Genomic DNA, 27,605 nt, shown 5'->3' on the forward strand with positions numbered 1-27,605 from the left:
TTGCTACGTTTGTGTTTTTAGTGGTTTTTTTACCCCCAAAAATGTTTTGGGGTCAAAAACTGGTTTGCAGCGGTTTACCGTGATTTACCACCTTTTGCCATGTTTTTCAGCATTAGAGCGTTTTTACAGCTAAAAAAACACCTCTAGAACCCCACTAGTCCTGGATTTTTTTTCCAGCCAAAAAAACATCCCTGCCAAAAAACGCTGATTACAGTCTTTGTGCGCATGGACACACAGAATAACATGCTGGGGGGTTTACTAGCTGTAGAAAAAAAAGTCAAAAACAGCAGCTGTAAAAACATCCAGTATGCATGAGGACTAAAAACACTCTAATGCTGAAAACGAGGCAAAATGCCGCAAACTGGAGTTTTTGGACTTTTTTTGACCCCCACAAAAATTTTTTTGTAAAAAAAATGCTAGAAACGCAAACGTGGAAAAAAAACGCTAAACACAGAAAAACACTGCTAAACGCTAATGCACAAATGCTAAAAAAAAGCTGAAAAACTCCCATTTTTAACGTAACTTTACACAGCTAACATTACCAGCGTTATGAAAATGCTCCGTGTGCATGGAGCCTAATGCCCTGTACACACGATGAGAATCTCGGACGAACAATCGGCCATTTTTTTTCGCCTGCTAGTTTCACATCGAAAGTGAAAAGGTTATTAAAGATTCCTAGATTGTAAGCTCCAAGGAGCAGGGCCCTCCTATCCAGGGACGGACTGACCATTTGGAAACTCGGGTACTGCCCAAGGGCCCGGGGTCAGTAGGGGGCCCCATGAGATGCCACTGGTACCTTTTCCATAGGCTTTTTTGAGTTTGGGCAAGGACACAGGGGCCCCATGATCCCCTATTGCCCAGGGGCCCCATGAGTTGTCATTCCGCCCCTGCTCCTATCCCTCTTGTATTGAACTGTATTGTTGCTGTATTGTCTACCTTTATATTGTAAAGCGCTGAGCAAACTGTTGGCGCTATATAAATCCTGTATAATAATAATAATAATAAAAATACGAAAATTCTCCTATGAAAGAAAAGAATTTTGAAAGTGATGTCATGTATTGTGTTGTATTTGTATTGTATTTTCAGACGACTACTGTACTGATTAAACAAAAATCGTACGATCTGGTATCGTACGAGAAACATTTTTGCGCTTGTCCCTTCGGATATTGTCGTATGAATTGTTGTGATCAGCTCTCAAAAGCTGTGTACAGGGGTGGACTGACAACTCATGGGGCCCCCGGGCAATAGGGGATCATGGGGCCCCTGTGTCCTTGCCCAAACTCAAAAAAGCCTATGAAAAAGGTACCAGGGGCATCTCACGGACTGCCCCTACTGAGCCCGGGCCTTGGGCAGTGCCCGAGTTTCCAAATGGTCAGTCCGCCCCTGGCTGTGTACTAACAATCTGATTATCGGACGATTGGTCCTCGTATGAAAATTTTCAGACGATTTTTTTATAGTGTGTACCAGGGGCGGACTGACCATTCGAGCACAAGGGCACTGCCCAAGAGCCCGGGGTCAGTAGGGGGCCCCATGAGATGCCCCTGGTACCTTTCGTTGGCTTTTTTATAGGCTTTTTTGGGTATGGGCAAGGACACGGGGGCCCCATGATCCCCTATTGCCCGGGGGCCCCATGAGTTGTCAGTCCGCCTCTGGTGTGTACAGGGCATACGGGAGAGTTCAGAGGCTGCTGCAAAAAAATGCACAACTGCTCCAGATCTGGAGTTTAGCAGCTGCAGTGTACAATAGAAGCAAGGCAGTGCCATTGGCTGTAGAGGTGCCAGCAGACGCCTATTAGCATTGCATGGGCACTGAGCAGGTTCAGCGGTAAGTTCCTCCGTACAGTAGGTGGCGATCATCCCCAGGTCTGTGAGGGGAGTGGTGGGTAACAGTGGGGGTAGAGGGTGCTTCATCTATTCTGCGATCCTGATTGATATCGCAGTGTTGATAGGGAGCTGTGCTGACAGCGCTGTGATCGGACGATCCCCTTCCAGGTAAGATCCGGGGATGTATCATGGATGGAGGGGAGAGGGCGCTCTGCAGTGCTGCGTGATCCGTCCTCGTGTGTCATACATAGGAAGGGGCTGAGCACACATCTGCTGCTTTGTTGTGGTCGGGTTGTCTTGGATCCGATGATACAGGCCCATCTATAGGGCTCCATCCAGATGTCGTTGTTCCCCTACACCTGGAATATCCATGTATGATCGGGTCTAGGACACAGAAATCATGGAAAGGAGCAGGTCTGCCTGTCATCTCTACTCTGCAGCTTTCATGTTTTCTAAACTGTTACGGTGTAAACATCGTATTATATTCCAAGCACTTTGATAACATCCAAACAAATCATTGGAGGTGGACACCGTCACCCACACACATCACAATTTCTTTCCTCTCACCTCCTTAACCCTTTCGCTGCCAGAGCCGGTTTTTTGCTTTTTTTTTTTTTTTTTGCACACTTTTAAAAAAATAATTTTAGGTCTGAAGATTACACAAAACGTGATCTATTTTCTGAAAGCAGCCGCCCTAGAGAATAAAATTGTGGTAGTTCCAGTTTTTTTTTATAGCACAATATTATTGCAGGGGTCTAGGAAACGCAACATTTCAGTAAAAAAAAGAAACAAGTGGATTTTAGGGCAAATACACAAAATAAATGACTCACATTTTTGACAAGGTTGCTCCGAGTACATAGATGCCCAATATGCCAAACCTTAAATTTGTGTGAGCCTATGAAATGGTGACTGACTTCAGTACTCTATAGTTTCTAAAGGCGACACTTCAAAAGCCCCCTGTAGGTCATCAGTTTCGTGTTATGGAGGAGGTCTGGTGCTAGAATTATTGCTCTCCCTTCGGTGAACACGGCGATATGTGACATGTGTATCGCAATAGACAATTTTACACATAGGCACCCTGATGGGTGTGTTTACATTTGTATATGCAAGTATGTGGGGTGGGGGGGTCTTAACATTTTTTTGGGGAGGTGATATTATGTGTTTGAATGGAACTTTATTTTTTTGCACTTTTTTTACATAACTTTTTTTTCATCACATTGGGGACACAAAGTCCCTTATGTGATTAATTTTAGGTGACAGGTCCTCTTTAATGAAACATACAGGGTCTAAAAGGCTCTGGATGTCTCGCAATGCAGAGCACATTGCAATACATCTCTCCCCAGCTAGAATAGTGACAGCCATGACCCAGAAGTGATGTCATACACTGGCTTCTGTCACTTCTGGGTCACAGAAAGATATACCTGCCGGGTGCTTCCCAGGCCCATAGATGGGCAAACAGAGCCCAGATACTTGGCGGGAGCACTTGCGCCGCGGGGGACACTAGTACCAGGGGCTGTGGAAGCAGGCAGCAGAGCAGCCATCTGACTGCTTCCACCTAACAGGCAGAAGTCTGCCTGTCAGTTTTAAACACAATCCCGGTGGCTGCAGTAAATATGCTTGTTATACTCCCTATGGCTCCTAAGGGGTTAATCCTCTGCATTGTGTTAAAAGGCTGTTTGATCCCATCTTCTCTGATCCTCCCCTTCTTTTGCTGTCCCCAATTTATCTGCTGATTTTACAGAGCCCTAGGAATCATTCTGCACATTCTCCATTTGGTGTGTATTGCTAGAGAGTTTTTTTCTTTGAGCGAGTGCATGTGATCAGCACAAGGTCAATCAGCACTGTACAGGGCATGCAGCCTCATAGGACAGACAGAGCAGAATGAATCTCCTCCTACAAGATAAACCAAATGCATTCAGATGCGTAAAGCACTTAGATGTTTGTTTATTTCATTGGCCAGCATATTAATGTATTCTGGCCATTGAAATGCAAAAAAAGTATGCTTAGGTGTGTTTAGATGTGTTTACACACGTTTAGGTGCGTTTTGGTGTTTTTTCTGCCAAAATGTTCCTCCTTTGAATGCACAAGTGATGGGGAGTTTTTTGCCTCTAAACTGCTGTAGACACCTATGTGTACCTGGACATGGAGGGGCCTTTGAGCTCAGGTGTGCATGAAGTCTTATGGAAAGGAAATACACTGCAAACAGGCATTTAAAACAAATGATTTGGTGCATTACCTGGTGACAGGGTCTCTTTATTATTATCTCTCTCTTTTTTCAGGTAGTGCATTCCTTTTGAAGCTTGTCAGATGAGATAGCCAGTCTCCTTTACTCCAGTAGTCTTTGTATAATAGGTGAATTTTGGTAAACTCCAGATTGCCTTTTCGTTCAATGCCTAACGTAGAGGCTGACAGAGAAGCTAATGGTTCTGGCAGAAACGGGGAGAAGCCTACAGAGAAATCTGAGAAAGACAGTCTGCAAACCAATGTGAAGACCTACAATGTGGGAAACTTGGGACCCGCTAATGACCGTCATCCTTGGGGATGTCCAGTGACTCACACAAGAGAAAAGTTCTATACCATATGTTCAGACTATGCGTTCCTAAACCAAGCAACATCTCTGTGCAAAACATCCAGTTCTGCTAGCAGTACAAGTTCCCAAGAGAAACCCAGCTTTAACAACTCATTGAATTACATAGATCTGCCAGCTAGTGCTTCTGATAGCATATATAATGAGGATACCAGCTTGGACTCTTTATCTAGTGATGTTGGGACATATCCTCTTGCCTGGGAAATTGACACATCTGACTTTAACACAATGACTACAAAGTTAAAACCTAAAACAGGTAAACGGTTTTCCTGTTCTAATAGAAATAATTGCACATTTTCTTTATTTTGTGTAACAAAAAGAATGAAAAGGACATGAACGCACATTACAAATAAAGGGGCGGTCATGGAGGGCCTCCTTGTGCCAGTCTTGCATAGACAAATAAGGGTCTTTGCTGAACAAATGCTTTAGCAGTGCAAAAGTGAATGATCAGTGTAATCATCACTAATATGAAGTCCCTCTCCAAGATTAAGATCATTTTCCCCTCCCTCTAACTGATTGCTGTATGAAAAAAAAAATCTAAATGCCCCTTTTAATTTACCTTAAGGTTCCATGTACACAGGAACCTTTGAAAAACACTTCTGAATGCTGGAAACTGACTGCTGGAAAACGTAGGTTAAAAAATGTCTGTTTAGCCACATTTGCATACCGCAGTTATGTGCATTTGCGTTTAGAAGTGTTTTTTAAAGATAACATCAGGAAAATCTTCAAAATTCCCAGAATGCACTGAAAACCGTAAAAAAAATAACTATTTCAGACATTTTGAGAGGAATAGAGAGAGTAGAAGCAGAGAGAGCAGTATGTGTTGAGATTACCTGTCTTTTCTGGTTGTATTCACTATGGATCCCATCATGAACATAATGCGGCACATTCTACCATTTGTTCCTTCACGCAAAACCTGGAACTGACTGCACTGGTATACCGGGTCCATTTGAATACATGGAAAACGCTTTGCATGCATTTCTGATTATGAAAAAAAGGCTCTGGACAGCATTTGGATATGGAACAGTTAAGAAACACTTATAAACGCGGTTAGCCGCGCTTACAAGCGTTTGAAACGCTGATAAAATCTACTCCTGAACGTAAGTTTGGTGCGTTAAAAAAAACGACTGTAAAATCAGCTGCCTGTAAAGGACTATGTGTACATGGACACATAGGAAAAAATTAGGGAGAGTCCAGGGGCTGCTGAAAAAAACACAGAAAAGCTCCTGAACGTGAGTTTATCAGCTGCAGTGTACATGGAGCCTAAGTGGCAATCATGAGATGCTGCAGCCCCGAGCCTTCTCTTCCATTTACTTCCTGGTTGAGTCCTTCGAGTGTCTACATCATTGCCTGTGTGACTTGAACAACACTTCCCATTGGATGTCCAGCAGTGGGGGTCATTCAGAAAAGGATTGACATCAACAGAAAGAAGTTGAGGAGACTGGCTCTCGGGCGCCATTGCAGTGCTGGATTAGCGGTCCCTTGTAACTGGGACTGCCAGTGGTGAGGGACCTGGACAGGGAACTTAGGTGAGTATTGCTGGCTTCACCAGATGAAAAAAAAAAAACAAACAGGATGGGTTAGAACAGCATTTCTTGACCTCTGCAGTTTCGGCACTCTTTAAAAGTATGCAAAATCCCAAGGCACCCAAGTCTAAAATGTAGAAAACGTAAATGTTACTTATTAATAGGAAACCTGAGCCTGGGTCAATGTACACAACTTCCTGATGAAATGAACTTCAAATCAAAAGTCCCCCATCACATCAGAGGCCCTCCACCCATCATGGTTAGAGTCCTGCCTTTTGCCTCCAGCAGGGTGGCAGAGGGCAGCAGGTGTGAAGGGGCCAGACTTTCATCCTTTCCTAAATGTTGGGGTGGCCCTGCATACTACCTGCCCTGGATCAACACCATGAGTTGCCATGGGCTAGCCACCAGCACCATAGCAGCGTACTGCCCATCTGCACCCAGGCAACTCAAGACACTGATCCAAGGCAAACTGCTCGTGGCACCACTGAGTTAGAGGAGGGAAGTAGAGGTAGTAAAAAGCTAGTTTTTGTCTGTAATGGGGTTTGAGTGATATTTCTGGCTCATATCATAAGTTAGTCACAGCCTTACTTTACTGCAGAAGGATAGAGCTGTGAAGCCATCATGGCTGATACCTATGCAATTTCCAAACTTCAACAGAGGGATACAAGGTAATACGTGTGATTTATTTTTCTAGTGTACTTAATGTTTTTTTTTTTTTTTTCAATTATTTATGTGAGTACTTTTTGTAAGTCTTCACTTCGTCTGTTCCCTTTTGATCTAGGCGTAGCTAAACAAACTCCAAAGAAGAAGCCTGACAGAAAAGTGAAGCCACTGAGGGAATGCACACAACACTTCATAGTGGATGAGATTAAACAACGTAAAGTTCTAGATCTACGAAGATGGTACTGGTCCCTTAACTGTTACAATACTTTACAAATTTTACAATACAAAGTTTGGAATGCTATTTTAAGTGACCCTTAAAAAAACATCATATAATAAGGAAGCTTTAATGAATCCTTGAATCCTCAATAGCCTTCACATATCTATTTTCATCTTCAGGAACACTCCAGAACTTCCATACCCTGGGGTGATCTGAGATGCAATTCTGAATCTTTACTGAGAGAGTCATGGGATAGCCAGTTCCTTCTTGCCTCCCATAGCTCCCTTTTTGATCTTCGGTGTGATGGGCATCCTCAGTGTCCAGTAGGGAGTTGTGGGAGGTGAGAGTGGGCTCACCAAGTCTCAGTTTTCTTAGCAACAGTGGAGATTTGCATATTGGAATGCCCTGAGGTTTGTGGTTTCTGTGGTGTTTGAGTTATCATATTTTCATGTTTGATTTAGTGGATGTTTACATAATAATTTTGTTACTATTAAATTTTATGATAAAGTATTAATTTTTGACATGCCACACACTGGCCCATATGTAACTGTCTTGTGACCATATCTGCAGCTATTTGAGTTTCTTTTTCTGAAGATGAGAAGCATGCCTATGGAGGTGCCCTTTCGTTAAATAAAAGTATCAAATAAAGAGAGGAAAACTCTGATGAGACCAATAGCATTCTAACATGTTAAAAATTTAATACAATTAATTTTGATGTTAGTAGTAAAATTTTGTTGTATCGAGTTAGCTGTTAGGCTGGCCATACATTATACAATTATCTGCAGATTTTTGGTTTAGATTTACCAAAAACCATATAATAGGAGGACAAACCTAAACAACACTTTCAGTTGTATCCAATTAGGCAGGCCCTTGCACTACATAGTTGAAGGTAAATCTAAAGGAAATTGGGCAGAAAATCTGCAGATAATTGTATAATGTATGGCCAGCCTTAGTGTTAAAAGGGAAATGTAGTGTTGAAGTAATACATATTTTTTGACTGAGCATTAAAGTCTGTGTAGCTTTCCGTTCAGATCAAGCGCCTGTTTCATAACATATGGTGTTTGGAAAAGGCTTCATGTATCTTTACAATCTGTATAAATATTCTTACACGGTATGTTATGTCTTTTATACAGAACACATTTGTCTTTCCAGGTATTGCATCAGTCGGCCCCAGTATAAGACGTCCTGTGGTATTTCCTCTCTAGTATCCTGCTGGAACTTTCTGTATAGCACTCTGGGATCAGGAAGGTATATTGTACCAAGACAAGTTATATCTACCAGGAAATTTAGGAAATGCAGAAATCTAATTGAAATCCACAAATATCAGTCATACACTCACCAACCACTTTATTAGGTACACCTAGCTAGTTCTGGGTTGGACCCCCTTTTGCTTTCAGAACTGCTTTAATTCTTTGTGGCATAGATTCAACAAGGTGTTGGATACATTCCTCAGAGATTTTGGTCCATATTGACATGATAGCATTATTATCATGTACCTGGTGATGGAGGCCCATGGAGAGAGGGCTTCCTTTGCGGCTAAGTTCCAGACTCCCCTGAGAGTGGGACAGCTGGAGTCAGGCCCAAAGTTGCACAGGTCACCTGTAGGAGTGCTGGTTGGTGGTTTACTCAGAAGCACAGCTGGTGCACGGAGATAGGTCTGCAGACAGGAGGCACCTGTGCGTGGTATGTAAGCCCTTCCGGAATTTAGATGTTTACCGGGTAGTCGGTTCAAGCCAAGGTCAGGTACCAGGTGGGAATCAGAGCAGACGTAGTTAGATGGGATAGCCGAGGTCATACACAGGGGAGCAAGAGAGAGAGAGAGTATCCATAAGCCAAGCCGAGGTCAGATCAGGGGTAAAGCTGAGTAGACAGGTCTAGGAGCAAGCCGAGTCGGTAACAGGAAATCACAGGTCAAAATCACAGGAGCCAGGAACAGGGCATGGGCTGCTAGAGATCATCCAGCAACTTGAGGAAGTTATGAGCCTCCTTATAAAGGCCGTCTGGCACCAAACTGAGGCTGATGTGTGCTTCTGCAGCCATGCAGAATACTGGCAGAAATGCCAGATCTTCCAGAACTTCTGCCGTGGACAGGACCCTGACAATTATGCAGTTTCTGCAGATTTGTCAGCTGCACATTCATGATGTTAATCTCCCTCTCCACCACATCCCAAAGGTGTTCTATTGGACTGAGATCTGGTGACCATGGAGGACATGGTGCATTATCCTTTAGATAGGTACACTGTAGTCATAAGGGGATGGACATGGTCAGCAACAATACTCAGGTAGGCTTTGGCATTTAAACAATGCTCAATTGGTACTAGGGGACCCAACCACCACCAGCCTGAACCGTTGATACAAGGCAGGATGGCTCCATGCTTTCATGTTGTTTATTTCAAATTCTGACCCTGCTATCTGAATGTCGCAGCTGAAATCGAGACTCATCAGGCCAGGCAACATTTTTCTAATCTTATATTGTCCAGTTTTGGTGAACCTGCGCAAATTGTAGCCTCCGTTTCCTGTTCTTAGCTGACAGGAGTGGCACCCGCTGTGGTCTTTGCTGCTGTAGTCCATCTGCTTGAAGGTTTGATGTTTTGTGCATTCAGAGATGGTATTCTGTATACATTGGTTGTGATACGTGGTTTTTGACTTACTGTTGCCTTTCTATCATCTTGAACCAGTCTGTCCATTTTCCTCTGAGCTCTGACATCAACATGGCATTTTCTTCCACACAACTGCCGATCACTGGATATTTTCTCTTGTTCGGACCATTCTCTGTAAACCATAGAGATAGTTGTGTGTGAAAGTCCCAGTAGATCAGCACATTTTGAAATACAGACCAGCCCATCTGGCACCAATAACCATGCCATGCTCTAGAAAGCAGGGCTTAAAATTTCAAGTGCTGAGCTACTAGCCAGGCCTTAGATTTACTCACCACCAACAAACACACACAAACAGAGACACCTGTACACACACAGACATGTACATACAGAAACATGTGCACACACGCACAGAGACACATGTACACACACATACAGACACATGTATACACACACAGGCACATACAGACACGCATACACACAGATACATGTACATACACAGAAATACACAGACACATGTACATACATACGCAGACACATGTACACACAGACACATGTACGTACATACACACAGACACATGTACACACACACATACATGTACATAAACACAGACACATGTACATACACACAGACACACACAAACACACCAACATACACCCCCCCCCCATAAAAAGTTGCAGTACTTCGGTGTTCACTCACAGATCTGGGTACTGCACTCTAGGGGGAGGCAGAGAGCACAGCACACACTCCTTGCTTTGCTTTCACTTCGCTCAGCTATTGAGCAGTCGTACAGCTCTTAGTGCCAATGACAGGTCTGGCCTGAGCTCCAAGCCTGCTCAGCAAGACAGCCCTGGGGGACACACTCGCCCCCACCATAATTTCCACTCGCCATTGGCGAGCAGGCGAGTGGAAATTTCAAGCCTTGCTCTAGAGTCACTTAAATCTCCTTTCTTCCCCATTCTGATGCTCACTTTGAACTTCACTGCATCTAGATGCCTAAATGCATTGAGTTCCTTCCATATGATTGGCTGATTCGCAATTTGTGTTACCCAGCAATTGAACAGGTGTACCTAATAAAGTGGCCGGTGAGTGTATATTTTCTTTAAATTCAGAGTTCATAATAAGGAAACTTGTAAGTAGAGATTAAAGGCTAACTTCAGGTTTTATTGAAGTTTAAATAGTTTGATTGGACCAAGCTGGTCCAAGTGAACTGTTTGCTTCACAAACTGTTTCACTGTATAAACTGTATGTAGCTAAGTATTCATACAGTATACAGCACTGTGTTTCAGCAGCGTGATGAGAACTTACCATCCTGTTCCCAAAACAAAATTGAGTCAGACTGAGCACTGTTTAGTCATTCACAGTAAGGAAGATTTGTATTCTATGATGGAATAAAAGTCTTCTGATTGGTTGAGGCAGAGATCATGACCTTATCCACTCGCTTTTCAATTCAGCAAATCAGAAGAAACTTTTTATTCTTTCATAGAATACAAAGTTCTCTGTGAATGGATGAGCAGCAATTCAGTTCGACTCGATTTTGTTCTGGAAGTGGGGCAGGAAGTTCCTGTCCCACTACCAAAACACAGCCCTGTATACTGTATGTAGCTGAGACTACATACAGTTTATAAAAAGCACACACCTGCTGCATCTGTTAGTGAAGTAAATAGTTAGTTTGGACCAGTTTTGGTCTAAATGAACTACAGTATTACTAAAACCTTGAGTTAGGCTTTAACCTTCAATGAAAACTGCATGTCAAATGATTAGAAGATCCAGACATATAGGCAGCTTCAAATATTTCCAAAGCTACACTTTTCCTCTAAAGATCTAGCTTTCCCTCCCTGTTACTGATTTCTGAACCTCATTGTTGGTCACTTAATAAGGTGGTCATCCTCAGTGACCAGCAGAGATATCAGGAAGGTGGGATAGGTGTGTCAAGCTCGACTTTTACAGGAAAAGTAAAGATTTGCACATAAATGGAATTGTCTGTACCCATGAAGTATTTTTAACGTGACTGAAGGTGACTTCTGCTGTGTATGCTCGATCTGAATTGCCTAGGTTCCTTAAGCAATTTCTGACCCACATAGGTAACTACTGACACCAATTATCTTTTCAGCTACTGTATCTGTAAGGGATGCATTCTTTTTACTGACCATCAATGTAAGGAGCATCCTTCTCACTGGCTATCAATGTAAGCGACATTCTTTCCACTGAGTACCAATGTAAGAGGCATTCTTTCCACTGACTACCAATGTAAGAGGCATTCTTTCCACTGGCTACCAATTTAAGCGACATTCTTCCCATTGACTACCAATGTAAGAGGCATTCTTTCCACTGGCTACCAGTTCACACTTGACCACTGAGTTTCAATGCAGGTTTTATGGCACCACATTGCACCGCTGCAAATAAAGTGCAGTGCCACATGTTGCGGTAACACACACAAGAATGTGCTTGTTCCCACATCCTAATGTATACATAGAGTTCTGTTTCAATTCAGGACACAAAAGTTATGTCTCCAAAATTAATTGGACTCTTAACAGAGTTGTATGATTTTTTTTTCCCCCACAAAGCCTCCCGCCAATCACTCAAGAAGAAGCTCTGCATATATTGGGTTTCCAGCCACCTTTTGAAGAGATTCGGTTTGGTCCTTTTACTGGAAATACCACTTTGATGAGGTCAGTCCTTCGAATTTCATTGCATTACATACAACTAGTCTCATTTTAAATCACAAGCTAAAAGGTGAAGGCGTTTTACAGATGAACTGTCATGTAATTCCCTTGTGTTTTATGCTAGGCTGCAAGCACAGTAAAACAGTAAAGAACATTCAGTAACCACAACGACAAAACACAAAAGACGCTCCTAAGTTATATGTCTTTTAACTTGTCTGGCTTTTGTCTTTTACTATGTCAGAGTGAACTGTGCAGCATAAAGTTGTGGATAAAAGTGTAAATATAGGCCAATCCTTCTCTTGGCTACCTGACAGGCTCTGTCATTATGGAAATGGCCAGGGAAAAGACACGGGATTTGGACAGAATCTCAAACCCAGTGTCTGGGTGTTTTCAACAACCAGCAGGGTTTGTGCCCAAGTGCACGCAGCTTTTGTTTAATTTGTGTATTTTTTAAATTTGTGTTTGCTGGCTGACGTTGAAACCCCAGTGTTGGAATCCTGGATGGACTTTTGCTTTGTTTTTCCCTTTTTAATAAAAGTGGGCTACCAGGCCCTCAACTATAATGCCTGTGTGATGTGGACTCACTGTACATAAAGAGCATCTACCACTGAGCTATGCATCCCCCATATCACCATATACATTATATATATATTTTTTTTGCTTATGCATGTTTTTTTCTGTTCATTGCTTTGACACCACGCCTGCTTTGGAAAACTGAGTATTCTCGAAAGCTTGCATTATAAGAGGTTTTGCAGTTAGGCAATAAGGGGTATCGCCCATATTTTATTTTTACTGGGCCAAGTGAGAATGTATTATAGCTGTTCTTCTATATCTAAATGTCAGTTGAATCTCTTAATGATTCTTTTTTCTAGATGGTTCAGACAAATAAATGATCATTTTCATGTGAAAGGGTGTTCGTATGTTCTTTACAAACCTCATGGAAAAAACAAGACTGCTGGAGAGTCTGGTGAGTGTATACAGTACAGTGAATGTTTTAGTGTGGGGAACGGGTCTGGGCCTAAGAGCATCCAGGATCCATAACAAAGAGGCTATAGAGGTTGGGTGAAGGTTGAAGACATCCAGGACTGTCCCTAAAAGGGCATCTATGATGGTGCTTTGTTAAATTAGAGGATGATTAAATCTGAAAATGTCTTTTAAAGATTATGTGAAACCACCAGGACCTTTTTTATCTTGCCATTCTTGAGTTTCTTGATGTCTTGTTGGATCTCTAAGGTGGTGAAGCATGAATCAACTAGAAGAAATGTCTCTGAAACAGAAGCAGGGATACATTTAAATGAAAAACTGTGGCCTTGGAATACAAGAGAGGTGGGTGGGGTGGGGGGTGTTGGTGTGTACAGTTTAGTTAGGTGAAATCTGAATTTATGAGAGCGTTACATCTGATGTGATCTGATTTGTGTTTTTGTATTTTATCTGATTTGTGTTTTTTTATTTTATAGATTATTAAAATATAAAAAAATACAAAACATTGTAGTAAAATGTTTTGTATTTTTTTTTTTTTATATATTTTAATCTATAAATGGAAAAAAATCTGTATATATTTTGCATTAAAAATCAATAATTCCTTTAATGTAAACATTGTAGTTATGCAGAGTATGTGCTTCTTGAAAATACACTTTACAACTGTAGCTCCTTTTTAAAGTGTACCCAATCTGAAAACAAAATGTAATGTATTGCAGATTACCAGACCTAGTGTGTCTTCCTTAATTTTCTTTTCTCCTTTTACATCTCCATAACATATTGTGTAGGTGTTCCAAAACAGCTGAGATAAATGCCAACTATAAGGCTGCATTCACACTTGCGAATGTACTCAACAGCGTTTGCATACAATTAGCTGCTGGATGCTGTCAACTCCTAAAGCTAATTGTGGCCACTCGCATGTAATCACTGTGAAGCAGTCTCCTGACCAGTCTATCATCATCCAGGACCAAGTGATTGCTACATATCCATTACATGTGAGCAGCCACAATTAGCTGTGGGAGCTGTCAGCTTTCAGTGAGTCTGTTTCCTGTGACTAATTGGTGGGAGCCCCCACTGGTGTTCTTTCATGTAATAGTTGTCAGGCTGATTTCCCAGGTGTGAATATAAGAATGAGGGGCTATTAGAAATGTGCAGGGGGAAGGTAGAGTCCAGCTTCCACACTACCCAGTCTGTGATCTTTGCCTGTCTGAACAGCCCAAGATTCATCCATAAAAGGTTATTGGAGGCTGCTTCAGTTATGTGCGGACAACTCTATTTACCTGCTTTTTATATCTGTAACATTTTTTTTTTCTTGGGTAAATCTATTTTAAGCATAATTCAATGTGCAAAGACTCTAAAAGGATGTTGACATACTGTTAGTAAATGGAAATAATGAAATATTTACTTAAATAAAACTCAAGACCTTTTTTTATTTTGGATAAAGTAAGGGAGTGTTCTAACACCTGTCAGTTTTACTTTTACCATTTGTACCCCATTGTCAGGGCCGTCTTTAAGGAGGGGCAAAAGGCTCAGCTGTTCTGTGCCCAATCATTGCTTTGGGGCCCAATGCAACTGCCCCATACTTGCCAACTGTCCAGGTGTACTTTCTCTTGTCCCTTGAAGTCTTCGTGCCACATTGTGTCCCAATATCTGTGTGTGAAGTGCTATCACTTATGCTGCCCAGCTCTGCCCTATGGCCAGGTACAGATGACTCATGTGTGCAGACTGTGTCATATGTAAATAACCGGAATTCATATGTAAATAGTGGTGGCAATGTGGCATTCATATGTAAATAATGGCGGAATTCACATGCTCACACAAATGTGAAATTAACCCGCACCTAAAAAAAACCGTTTAAAATCATATGTAATTCAAATAATTAATGCTGCTGTTCATAAGGTAAAAAACCAAACATAAAAACACATTTGGTTTTTTGACACCGTTTCTTTGACTGGAACACTGTATCACAGTTTATTTGGGACAGTGGACTTTTTATTATCTCATCACTGTTGATATAATCACTATTGTTTGTTTGTTTAATTTTTGCGCTGTAATATTATTTTTACATGTTTACACATGCCTGAGATGGTCAGTGTAAATTCCCTTTTCATTGGTGGCCAGTGTAAAAACTCCTATTTTATATTAATAGCCAGTAAAAAATCCTAACTTGCATTTGTGGTCAGTGAAATCCTCCCTTACAAGGGTGGTCCGTGTAGAAGCCCCCATTAAACTGGTGGTCAGTGTAAATTCCACCTTAGATTGGTGGCCAGTGTAGAAATGTATTGGTTGTTGGTGTAAAATCCCCCGTTACATTGGTTGTCAGTGCAGATTCCCCATTACACTGGTGGTCAGTGTAAATCTCCCCTAACATTGGTGGTCAATGTAGAAATGTCACCTCCCACCCCCATCTAGCACTGCCACTGATCCCTTCCACCACAAGCACTGTCACTGATCTCATCCCATCCTCCCCCCCAGCACTGTCACTCCTCCCATCCCCCCCCCAGCACTGCCACTTATCCCATTTCCCAATCAGTGAGCAGTGTGATGTGCAGGACCTCTAGCAACCAATCAGTGAGCGGTAAGGATGTGCAGTAACCTCTAGCAACTAATAGGCAAGCAGAAATCATGTGTTGTAACCTCTAGCAACTAATCAGTGAGCTGTAATGTGTCCTGTAATATCCAACAACCAGTCAGTGAACGGTAATGATATGCTGTAATTTCCGTCAACCAATTGCAATTGCTGCCTGATCTGCTGCAGTAAGATTTTGAGTCTAGCTGCTATGTATTGTATGTCTCAGAGCAGGTGGAGAGCTAAATTGCATGATTGGTCCAGGAAAATGTTTGCCCAGGGTCCAATCAATGTTAAACATGGCCCTGCTCATTGTGTAATTTTTCCCTGCATTTCCTGTCCCATAGCCAAAACAGGAAGTTTGAAGGAAATCCCTTCAACATGAGGGAATCTGGGTTGTCCCCATTAGATTACTCCTGTATTCTTGTTCTAGTGACACAAAATTTGGGATTTTCTTTTACTTTTTGTGATGATGGTAAACAGGACAAACAAAGAGGCCGAATCTCCATAACAGGGACATAGAAGACAATAATCCCTCCCCACTCTATCCAAAATTAAAAAAGACATTTTGACTTTCGCTATATACTAATGCAATTGATTAATGTACTTTGGATTTTTTGCTACAGTAGTGAAATGAACCGGTGCATAAATTATGTACATTAAACAATTTACATATTCTAAGAAATTATTAAAAACACTTTAAAACAAGACTTTATTCATCACAGTAGCTATAAGCATTTTGGAGAAATTAAGTGTCAAAGTTCAGAACAGTACCACTGAAATTTTTGGTCTTTTCATATTCCTGTCAGGAATGGACTCAGCACTGGTGGTGGGACTCACCTGCCATGTGGGCTGCTGTACCAGGGCTGACCAGCGGGTGCTCCCAGCAGCCAGAAGCTCACTCCTGTAGTCAGCCAACACCTGGGGCTGATTGCAGGAGGTGTATTTAAAGAATCTCACAAGTGTAATACTTGCCACACCCTTAATACTTTAAAGCAGCAATTCCACCTCAAAGAAACCAAATAAATTTCGTAGTGCTATAACTTAAATAAAGGAATGCGCTAAAACCACAAACTATTCCTAATTTAGTGTAGAAACATTAGTGCAAAAGATATATATCTATTCTCAATTAATATCAAAAAATATCAAAATTATGTGCAAAACTATTTTTTAGTGCATAAGTAATTTAAATAATTAAATTTGTGAATATAAAAATTGTCCAATTCTGAATTTCTTCAAATGTCCAAACAAATCCTTTTCAAATTCAGGTGCTCTCAAAGAAATTGTGCCAAAATCCACCACCAAAGTAAAGTTGGGTAACTCACCAGAGCTCCATGCTGATCAATCTCTAGATCAGCAAAAAACGCTTTTTGCTCTGGGAGCAGATGCAATAAATCAACTTCTCAGGTGTGATGATCAATACCTACACAATCATCCATAAGGTAGGTATCCACCACTCAATATAATGGTTCCAGGAGCATTATATCACTCTCTCTTTTTATATCTCTCCACCGAGGTCATGTTTGGGAATGAAAGAAAAAATCATGGTGCAGCCAGTTTTTTTTATAAAAAGTATCCAACAATTTAATAAAGATTTACACTCACAAAAAGGGTGTCTTCACCGACACCAGTATAACAGCATAAAACAGCAAATGGTATAACAGTCTCCTGTTCCCCGCACACTCACTACAGCGCTCGTGACTCAATCCTCTCCACAGACGTCAGCATCCAGCAAGCCAAGCCCTACTAGTTTCATCATGAATGACGTCCTCAAGGGGCGGTTTTGGTGTATGTTTCCCATGAGCCCCTGTACCTGGTATCCTGTGTTCCTGCCTCGTTGCTGACCCTGCTTTGATCCTGACCTCTGCTGACCGTCTCCTGTTGAACCCCTGGCTTGCCTGACCATCCTTCTGCCTGATCCTCTGTACCACGCAGCCTGCTACCTGCTGAACCTGGCTTGTGACCCCGACCATTCTCTGCTTGCTCCTCCTGTACCACGCTGCCTGCACGATACCTACCCGGCCTGTCTAACTACGCTTACTTCACCCGACCATCCATCCCGCACGGATCACCTTTAGTAAGTCTGCCTGCCTCTTCCCATCAGACTCCGTTCCTGCACTCCCCTGCCAGTACTCTCTACCACAGCCGGACACACTCAGGGGTCGTGACTTGGTTCCAGTCTGCACCAAGTCCATCCCCACCATCAGGGGCCCTGGTGAATAGCAGGCTGGAACTTAGACCCTACGCCCTGTGGAAATCCGTGCTGTGGGCTGCTAGAGACACTGCCAGGTGGCACCTGACAGTACCTTATGGCCTGCCTGACCATTCCACCTCTCCAGCCTGACTACGCCTGTGTTCCTGAAGCCTGCTACTTCCCTGTGTCAGTCCACACATTTCTGGTCATACCCGGATCCCTAACAATTCCTTTCTGTTGGTGTAGAATTTTGGCAGCCTGCCAGCTTCCTAATGTAAACACACAGCAAATGTCTGTAAGGCTGCATTTACACCTGACGGCGCTATATGTGTTGTGCGTATTAGTATGACAGCCCATTGACTTAAATGGGTTGTCCGTCGTGCAAAAAAATGCTCCAAAGAAGCACATACACCAAATTTACCACTAAACTAATTAAACATTACTTAAGGCTAGGTTCATACTTCTGCGGGTGTGGGACTGAGTGTAAATCCTTTGGACACTAGGGGGTTTATTTACTAAAGTTGGTTCACTAAGAATCTCATTCACTTCTGCATAGAAACCAATCAGCTTCCAGGTTTTATTGCTAAAGCTTAATGGAACAAGCTGAGGTTAGAAGCTGATTGGCTACCATGCACAGGTGCACGAGATTCTGAGTGAACCAGCTTTAGTAAATCAACCCCTAGGTGTAGCAAAGTATAGATTTTTCTAAATATTTCAAACATTTGTATGGTTATCCAAATGTAAAGAAGGGTACCGGCACATAAATACTGTTTTTTAGTAAATTAATGCATGGATTTGGAGTTGAATCTGGATAAAGTATTTTGTGACATCACAGCATTTCTCTATATAACATTTATAAATTAACTTTTCACAAATGCACCAACCTCATTTTCTGGACAAATACATCTTTGTGCTGACCATGTATATTATTCTTAAGATGACCGTTTACATGTCATTGCTTTCATGAGATCTTTTCTGTAAATATTCTAGATTTTACATTTTATTATAAAGCAGAATTTTGGGCAAATTTAAATTTTTTTTATTTTTTGCCTGTGCAGTGGAGCTGTGCCCACATTGCATGGGTCAACTGTTTGTTCTGCTCTAGGGGACAGAAAAGCAGAGATATACACACCTGATCCACCAATCCTCCCTGCACAAGACCAGTCCCTTCGGCTCCTTCCCCCCCCCCCCCCCCCCTTCGGTCCAGCAGTCTTGTAAATGGACTGTTCCTGACATCAGCACACTCAAAGCATGCTCCATAGACCGGCACAGTCCACCGCTGGACTATGGGGGAGCGCTGTTTTCAGGAGGATCGGCGGGTCAGGTGAGTATGAGCTTTGCGCTCACACCTAGAAAAAGCGAGCAGCTGATCCATGCAGTGGGGCTGTGCCCCCACTGCATGGTGAAAAAGATGTTTTGACCGGAGTTCTGGTTTAAGGTTGAATTGCGGTCTTTTGTTTAATTAAAATAGTTCTGAACTCTAAAGGTTTTTTTATCTTAATGCACACGGCTTGCAGAAGAGGTACCCACAGGAACAGTGCCAGTGGGGGACTCCAGAAGAAGAGGTAATGGACTGTTGTGTGCAATACCATTGCACAGAATAGGTAAGTATAACTTCTTTTGTTTTTTTTTTGTTTTTAAAAACCAGAAAAAATTAGTTTACATGTACTTTTAACTGTACATACAAAACACCACCCTTTTTGAAAACAGTGTTACACAATGCTGTCAGCAATCTGAAAGTTTCAGTGAAGCACTGAGGCCTATATACCGTCAACTGTATGATTCTTCTCTATCTGTAGGTTCCAGGTGCCCACCCATTCAAGTTTATCAGGATGCGGGGGCTCTATGGACACAGGCGCTTTTCCTAATGTGACCGATGTTTGGATGTCAATGAGCAGCCCTGAACACACAAAGACTGCGTTCAGGGCCCTTTCACACTCACCAGAATGCCTGTCACAGACACGGTACCCTAATAGACTTGAATGGGCTTCCTGCATGCAGCCGTGTGAAGTAAAGAGTATAGTAATATTATAGAGAGGTAGATTTCAGAGAATTATACTAGCTATGGTTTAATTACACATACTGAATTTCTGAACCCCTTCCCTGACTGTCGTATTTCTTTTTGGTGTGCTTAATAAATGCATTTCTGTTTTGACCTGGTTTCCCGTTTATGCCTTTCAGCTGCTGGAGCTTTATCAAAGTTAACTCAGGGCTTGAAAGATGATTGCATGGCCTATATTTACCACTGCCAGAATCATTACTTTTGCCCTATTGGATTTGAAGCCACTCCAGTAAAGGCTTGTAAAGCATACAGGTGAGTAGACTAAGCTCTCGAAGTACTACATTCACATGATTATCTATAATCACCATATTACAGGTAGTTGCTGTATGTCAATTTGTGAAATAGTAACCAAACACTAAGGGCTGGTTCACACCATATGCAGTGGAATTGCGTTGGGCGGCTATTTCAGCGCAGTCCCACCACATGGACAAGGCAAAATGCCTTGTCCCCTATGTGTCCTGTTCACACCACTGCATTGCGTTGATGTGTGGGCATGGTGTTTTATCAGTGCAATGCAGGGTAATCCACTGCCTCACACCATGTGGTCGGCAGTTGAACTTTGAGAGGTCTGTGTGACATCTCAATAAAGTCCAGTTAAACAAAAAAAAACTGCACGCTGATCTTGGCCCCACAGCAATCAACAATGGCCGCTGTGTTGCATTTCAGCAGCTGGTGTGTACTAGCTCTAAACCTATATTCAAAAAAAATCATTAGAGCAGCATGGAGACTGCTATTCCTGATCTGTACTCAAAATGCCAGGTGCCTGGCTGTTATGTTGACCTAATGGCTTCAATACGTTCTGAACTGTACACTGTGAAAGATAATGTTCTTAATACTGTTTTACTAACAAATATATTTCTGTTCTAGGGGTCAGCTGTTCCAACATGAAGTAGAATACTGGATACTGATAGGAGAGCCGAGCAGAAAACACCCAACAATTCACTGTAAAAAGTATGTTAGCCATTGACTGGCAAATCAAATTGGGTTTTGTATAAGAGACTTTTTTTTTTGTTTGTTTGTTTTACAGAACAACCACTGAGTGAGAAAAGCAGTTTTCACAAATAACATTTAAATTCTATTTTCCCAAACTACAGTAAGACCATAAAAGGAAGTATTCGGTTGCTTGCTGGGGCAACTAGAACTGTTCTTCCATCAGACACTTCCTGTGCAATAATTAACAATAAGGTATAACAAGCTTCAGGTTCACCCGAGCAGGTATATCAAACAAACATATCCAGAATTAACATAAGCACAGTTAAATTTAGCTAACTTCTCGAATCTGGACCGGTTTAAGGGTATTCATAGTTGATCAAGTTCCAATGGACTATTTTTCTTAATGGCGATTATGACCAAACAAGTATGAGAGGAAAACAAAGAGAAAGGAGGTGAGGAGGAAAGAGAGTAGGTAGAAGGAGGGGAGGGGAAAGAGTCTCCATGGACCCAGGACTGTCTCAGTCGTCATGCTTTAAATGGCCTAAACTGGCCGGATGCAAGAAAGGTAAAGAATAATTGATCCAAGGTTTTCATCAAACACTTTGCATGAGGGTCTGTATATTTTAAGACCACCTTACTTTGAAATACAGAACTAGAACATTGTGCAGAAAAAAATGTTTACTATGTGAAATAATGGTAAGATAGCTAGGAGACCACAGTTTTAAAAAAAAGAACTCTGCCCTAAGGCTAAATGCACACCTCTTCATTTTTCCCCCAAATGTGTTTTCCATTGAAATTTTATGAAAACACATCACACCTCGTACACCGTAATCCAGGGGTGTCCAAACTTTTTTCAAAGAGGGCCAGATTGGATGAAGTGAACATGGTGGAGGGCCGAACATTTTTCCGAACATTCTTTGAACCATTACAATTAAATGCAAATAAATTATTTTATGCCAAGTTAATTGCAAACGGCATACTTTTCATTTCATAACCTTAAGATCAACTGACAGCTGAGTTTTCACAATGTATTGAAAATAAATTAAAAAAAAACTTACCTGCACTAATGCGAAGGGTGAAAAAGGTAGCTGGAGCTGAAGTCTCTGCTCGGCAGCCGGGAGGGGAAGAGAAACACACTTCACGCTGGAAGCCTGGCCCTGACGTCACCGCCCTCTGTCGCTCCCAGCGCGGCACAGTCACGCATGCGCACTGCTCTCAAGCAGAAGACTGTCTGCCACACAAGGGAGGGCCGTGCGACAGCCACATTTACACAGACCAGGGAGAATGCGCCGCAGTCAGGCATGCGCACTGCCCTCTGCTTTCAAGCAGAAGACTGTCTGCCATAGAAGGGAGGGCCGTGGGAGGGCGACATTACACAGAGCAGGGAGGGCTGTTGGAGGGCCGTATTAAACCGACCCCCGGGCCGTAAATGGCCCGCGGGCCGGACTTTGGACATGCCTGCCTTAATCCTACATGTCATCGTACCTCAACATATGTTGTTGTTTTGATGTTTCTATTTTAAGGGAGAATACATGAAGCAAAATGTCTGTTACATTACTCTAAATGTGACTGTAGCATGATGGTAAGGCTGTGCACAAAATTATCCTTTTATACTTTTCTGAAAACTAGGTTTACATTTTTTTTTTGGTGGAATTACAAAATAATTTGCCATGCATTTGTATCAAATCGACATAAAAATGTTTTCTATTGAAACCATTTTACAGCTTTATATAAATTATGTTCTATAAACATAGTCTGCAAAACAAAGTTGAAGTTTTTATTTTTATTTTTTTAGTACAATTCATGTAATTTTCACTTTTTTTTTCTGTCTGCTATGAATATTTAGAAAACTTGTAGCCTGTTGTCCTTACATAAAAAAATCTTCAAGTAAACATAAAATGCTTTAAATAAAAAGCCCATTTGCTGCATAAGTGTGTGTGTTTTATTAATTTTCTAGATGGACAGACATTGTTACAGATTTGAACACCCAAAATCCAGAATTCTTTGATATTCGGCACACTGAAAGGGGCCTACAATACAGAAAAACTAAAAAGGTGAGTCCTATTACTCTTTTATACATCTACAATAGAACAAAGTTGTAGTAACTATTGGGGTAGATTTACTAAAAGTGGTGCACACAGAATCTGGTGCAGCTGTGCATAGTAACCAGTAATAGTAATCCGCTTCTGACTTCAGCTTGTTCAGTTGCGCTTTGACAATAAAACCAGGAAGCTAATTAGTTACAATTCACAGCTGTACCTAATTGTGTGTGCATCAGTTTGAGTAAATCAACCCTATTGCCATATATGTAAGGGCCATGCCATTTTCCTGCTGTTGAGAGGTTCACAGCTGTTTCCCGTAGCTTCTTCATTGTGTACGTTTTAAATCACATTATCTCTGCCATTGATATAAAGTGAATGTTGATAAATTAGGGGAACCTGTGTTTTTAGATTGAATCATGGATACGGGAAAAAAATACCAGTGCATACGTTGGTAGTCACATCCCTAATAAAATGAAGATAGTTACAGAGAGGCAGACAGAGGAGAGATTTCTGGTTAATAAGTTTTAAATACTTTCTTGAAGTCCATTGAGGGATATGGGAATTCAGAAACAGTTGGTTTATACTGCAGCCTACAGAAGTTTGGGACACTGGCACACAGAAATGTTGTTAGCCACTCCCGTATAACCCTCCTCTACCCAGCATCACTCAATTTGGTTAGCAAGCAGTACACAGGGCAAGCAAAAGACAGAAGGGCGGGACTTGTGTCCATCAGTGAACTCCAAAAAAGAGATTTTATGGTAAGTACAAAAATCCTATTTTTGTTTCTTATACATTAAGAGAAATAGGAATTCAGAAACAGTTGGGACATCCAAAAGCAGTGCAGCTGAGCTGGGTGGGCAACAGTAACTGACTGACCCAAGAATTGTGGGAACCCTCTGTAACTCAAAACTAATTGAATGCCCAAACTTGGGACAGATGGTAAAGCCCTAGCAAGAAAGGAATTGCCATGGCCAAGTGGAAGCTACAGAGGATCAAACTGGTACTTTAGACCTGGGCACAGCCAAGGGAAATGACACTACATAAAGAATACTTAGCCAGTGAGAGGCTGTGAGAACCAATTAGCAATCCACCCAAAACAGTTGGAGCAACACAAAAACCCAAAAGGAAGGAAAACTCGACCAATAACGAGATGTGGTCAGTGGAAAAAGTCACTAGGAAAATCCCAAGGTAACTGGTCCCCAAGGACCAGTCAATAAAACAAGAACAACTGGTCAACATCAGAAAGCCCAAGCTTTATATTCCTAACCTTTAGGATTCAGGGTAAAGAAGTTGCCTGCTCAGAAGGGATGGCACTGAGGCATGCTTAGAACCTCTGTGGGCAGAGTGCTCCAGTATCTGAGCACAAACTGTCAGGAAGTCCATAGTTGACATGGAGGTCCCTGTAGGCATGGGGGAGGCTTTCACCTTACTCACGAGGTTGTAGTAGACTTCAGTGAGGACAACTCTCTTGTATGTGAGGGAAAGCTTCCCGTACAAACCTAAGCAGCTTGTGTCATTGAAGGTTTCAGACAGCCAGGAGTGACCAAGTCACATAACTATTATCAATAGGATAATACTGCTCTATGCTGGCAGAATGGATGAGAAGCAGACATGGAGCTTCTGGTCCACAGCCCTAAGTTGCTCCTTGTACTTGTTGGTGTAGATTAGGTTAAAAAAGCTGAGTTTTGTGGTGAGTAGTTTGTAATGTACAGTTGCCTTGTACCTTTTTAGAATAGTCATTTTTTTTTTTTCTTTGGAAGTAACAGTCCGAGGTTCACAGTTATAGTTCTTTGACAGTTTCAATACAAATTTGCAGAAGAACTCCGCATGTGAAGCCTATAACCAGCATTTCTTTCTCAGTTTCTCTCCCTCACACAGCATGATCTTGACAGTGGAAAAGAGGCTGGTAAGGTTGGTGGGATTGGGGGATAAGACCTAGGATGCTGTGCAGGTGCCAGAACTGCTCCTTAGCAACCAATGACCTAATCTGTTACTAGGACATTGGCAGACAGGATGTAACAACCTGTGGCTCTTTGTAAAATGAAGTAAGCTTGATCCATCTACTTACCTTCTGTTGGGGCAGTTTTTAGGCATTTTGCCATAGCACCCTTGAAGATTCCAGACAGCACTCCATGGTGCTGCAGCATCCTAGTTGAGAAAGGCTGCTCTAGGCTGAATGATGCAAAAAAGTACAGAGTGCAGGCACATGCAAAACTCCACTTTTCAGATTGTCAGCCTCAGCCTTAACCCTCACCACTGTGATAAATGAAATGGTGCATTTGCTACTTCAGCTTGACTAGCCTGACTCACTAAATGAGCCCTCAAAGATGGGTTCTCACCTGGCACTGTGCCAAAGCTCTGGACCCAGAAAGTGTTTTGTGGTTAAAACAGTACACCAAGTGCATAGCCCAGTGGTGAAATGTCATAATCCAGGCTAGTCCTGCATGTGTCAGTTCAGCGGGATCTAGGTATGGCCTCTAAAGCTACTGCTGAGGAAAGGTCAACTGGATAGCTGCTATGTAGTGACCGGGTCAAAGAATCGTGCAACAAAAAACCCTAATTCAAGACACTGAGAAAAAAATACCACAACATTGGAAGGCTAACAAAAAAAAATATAGACCATTTTTCAGAAGAGCTTTTTCAGAAGAGCTAAAGAAAAGGGCATGTTGGGTAGATGAGGGGTTGGCTTACAGTTTTTGTTTTTTGTTTGGTTTTTTTGCCCCAAACTTCTGTAGGCAGAAGTATAACCCGAGACATACAAAGTGTAACACTGCTCCAAGTTTGTGCTTGGTCAATCCACCAGCTAGTCATCAAGCTGTAGGCTCAGCTTGCCACCATGGGTTCTATACAATATTTCAAGGATAACTGCACACTGGGTAAAGCCAACTCTTTTATTCCATCATTGTAAAAGTGTAGACAGCAACAACATCATGACAGGAGAAACAGATATACTATGATTAAGCGCATAGCATCTGTTTCTCCTGTCATGATGTGGTTGCTGTCTACGCTTTTACAATGATGGAATAAAAGAGTTGGCTGTACCAAGTGTGCGGTTATCCCTGTAATATTGTTGTATAGAACCCATAAGTATAATCCTATTGTTTTTTAATTTCTATGGCCCTTAATGGAAGACGAAAAAAATGCATCTTGTGTGATGTGTGCTCCTTTGCATGACTTAGTGTAGGGAAGATTAGTATCCCTGTCAGCTTTTAGGTGAAAGGGGAAAAAACATTTTTATTCATCTGTTACTGCTTACATTTTTCCCCTTACTTTTTGTCTTGTGAAACCATTGTCATCAGGACAGTTAGTAAGGGAAATTCCCTCCTAACAGAGCCCTAGATAGCAGTAAACACCTGACAAGGGTTCTAATTCTTCCTCATTCTATCAAAACGAAAAAAAAAAAAAGTTTTGGCTGGACATACACCTTAAGTACTGCAATCTTAAATCTTAACACACTGTTGTTTTTAAACTAATATATTTCTATAATGTAACATATTTCAGAGTGGAGGAAATCTCCATTGTATCATGGCTTTTCAAAGACTGAGCTGGCAAAGATTTGGTCCGTGGACCTTGCAGCTTGGCAACCTGAGACCTGACCCCCAACCTCCAGCTCAAACGAGAAGAATTCCTAAATCCGAAAGTGAAGATAACGTGACGAAGAAACCACATGGACGCCTGGGAAGGTCATTCAGTACTGGCTTTCAGCAGGAGCTTGCATGGAAGAGGATATGTAACGTCAATGAGAGACGAGGCAGTGGCTCCCCAGAAAGCGATACAGATGGCGATGGAACAGACTGACCTGTCACCATTGCAAATAATTATACTAGAAATGTGTGCTATTTTATCAGTTCACAGCAATAGTGTTGGAATGATGAACTTGTGTTTTAGAGGTATATGTAGCACACATGTACCTCTTTGTTATTTTTGTTTGTTTTTGTTACATCTTAGGACTACAACACAGTAGTGTAAGCTGCCCATGATGTTGAAATGCTGTAGTTATGACCGTGATACAGTATGTATAACAAAGACTTTGTTGCATACTGAATCATGGCTATGTTGCCGCAAATCCGTGAAGCTGGGAAAACTCACATGGGCTGCCTGTTAGAAAACAAAATCCCTATCTAATCTAGGAAACATATGGCCTAATCTAATAAAAAAAAAACTGTTAAAGTTATCTTTAAAGGCTGACCCCACTTTTCAAGTGTGGTTTCATGGCTGAAAGCATGGTGTGATGGGAGGAAATGGGGCAGGACAGACTTTGCAATGCAGAAGCTATCCATACCTGACACTTTAAACATAATTTTGCCAAGATTTTTCAGTAATGACTCTCAGGTGTCTTTTTATAAAACATTTACTATGTGGATGTCTCAGCATTCACACAAAGCAAGTTATCCCTGTAATGTTTGTATTTTGTGTGAAATGTAACTTTTTATGTATTTCCTATGATCATCAGCTCCATTTACTAGCCCCAATGCCAGTAAATGGCAGTGGTATTTTCCTGAAATACCCCAATCAGGAATATACTGCATTATGGCCACTAGATGGCGCAGACGATCAAAGGAAATGTATAGAAAATTACATTACAGGGATTTTTTTGCAATGTTAGTGTGAATGCGGGACATTCAGACAGCAAATTTTCTATAAATTGACCTTTTCAAGTTAATATTAAAGCCCAATTGAAGTTTAAGATTTAACTGTATATTGAAAGTGTGTAGAAAAATAGTGTTAAATAAATGGGTTACTTTAA

The 27,605-nt window shown here is 41.7% G+C and overlaps 1 protein-coding gene across 1 annotated transcript; it reads left to right on the top strand.

The window, feature by feature from the left end:
* Positions 1 to 1,858: 1,858 nt before the first annotated feature.
* Positions 1,859 to 27,605, top strand: BIVM (basic, immunoglobulin-like variable motif containing). Its single transcript, XM_089684529.1, has 10 exons — positions 1,859 to 1,991; positions 4,103 to 4,666; positions 6,718 to 6,838; positions 7,969 to 8,064; positions 11,982 to 12,086; positions 12,953 to 13,047; positions 20,003 to 20,135; positions 20,751 to 20,834; positions 22,774 to 22,870; positions 26,360 to 27,605. The coding sequence occupies exons 2-10, from the start codon at positions 4,213 to 4,215 to the stop codon at positions 26,654 to 26,656; spliced, it is 1,482 nt and encodes a 493-aa protein (XP_089540655.1). The 5' UTR covers positions 1,859 to 1,991; positions 4,103 to 4,212; the 3' UTR covers positions 26,657 to 27,605.

Source organism: Staurois parvus, unplaced genomic scaffold, assembly GCF_062004578.1.
Source record: "Staurois parvus isolate SC_StPar_1 unplaced genomic scaffold, SC_StPar_1.0 ptg000349l, whole genome shotgun sequence".
NCBI lineage: Eukaryota > Metazoa > Chordata > Amphibia > Anura > Ranidae > Staurois > Staurois parvus.

Excerpts from the sequence above, each read along its gene's own strand:
- BIVM (XM_089684529.1), top strand. The coding sequence starts at position 4,213 with ATGCCTAACGTAGAGGCTGACAGAGAAGCTAATGGTTCTGGCAGAAAC. Across the intron at positions 8,065-11,981 it reads AGCACTCTGGGATCAGGAAG|CCTCCCGCCAATCACTCAAG; the intron begins GTATATTGTACC and ends TCCCCCACAAAG. Across the intron at positions 20,835-22,773 it reads CCAACAATTCACTGTAAAAA|ATGGACAGACATTGTTACAG; the intron begins GTATGTTAGCCA and ends TTAATTTTCTAG.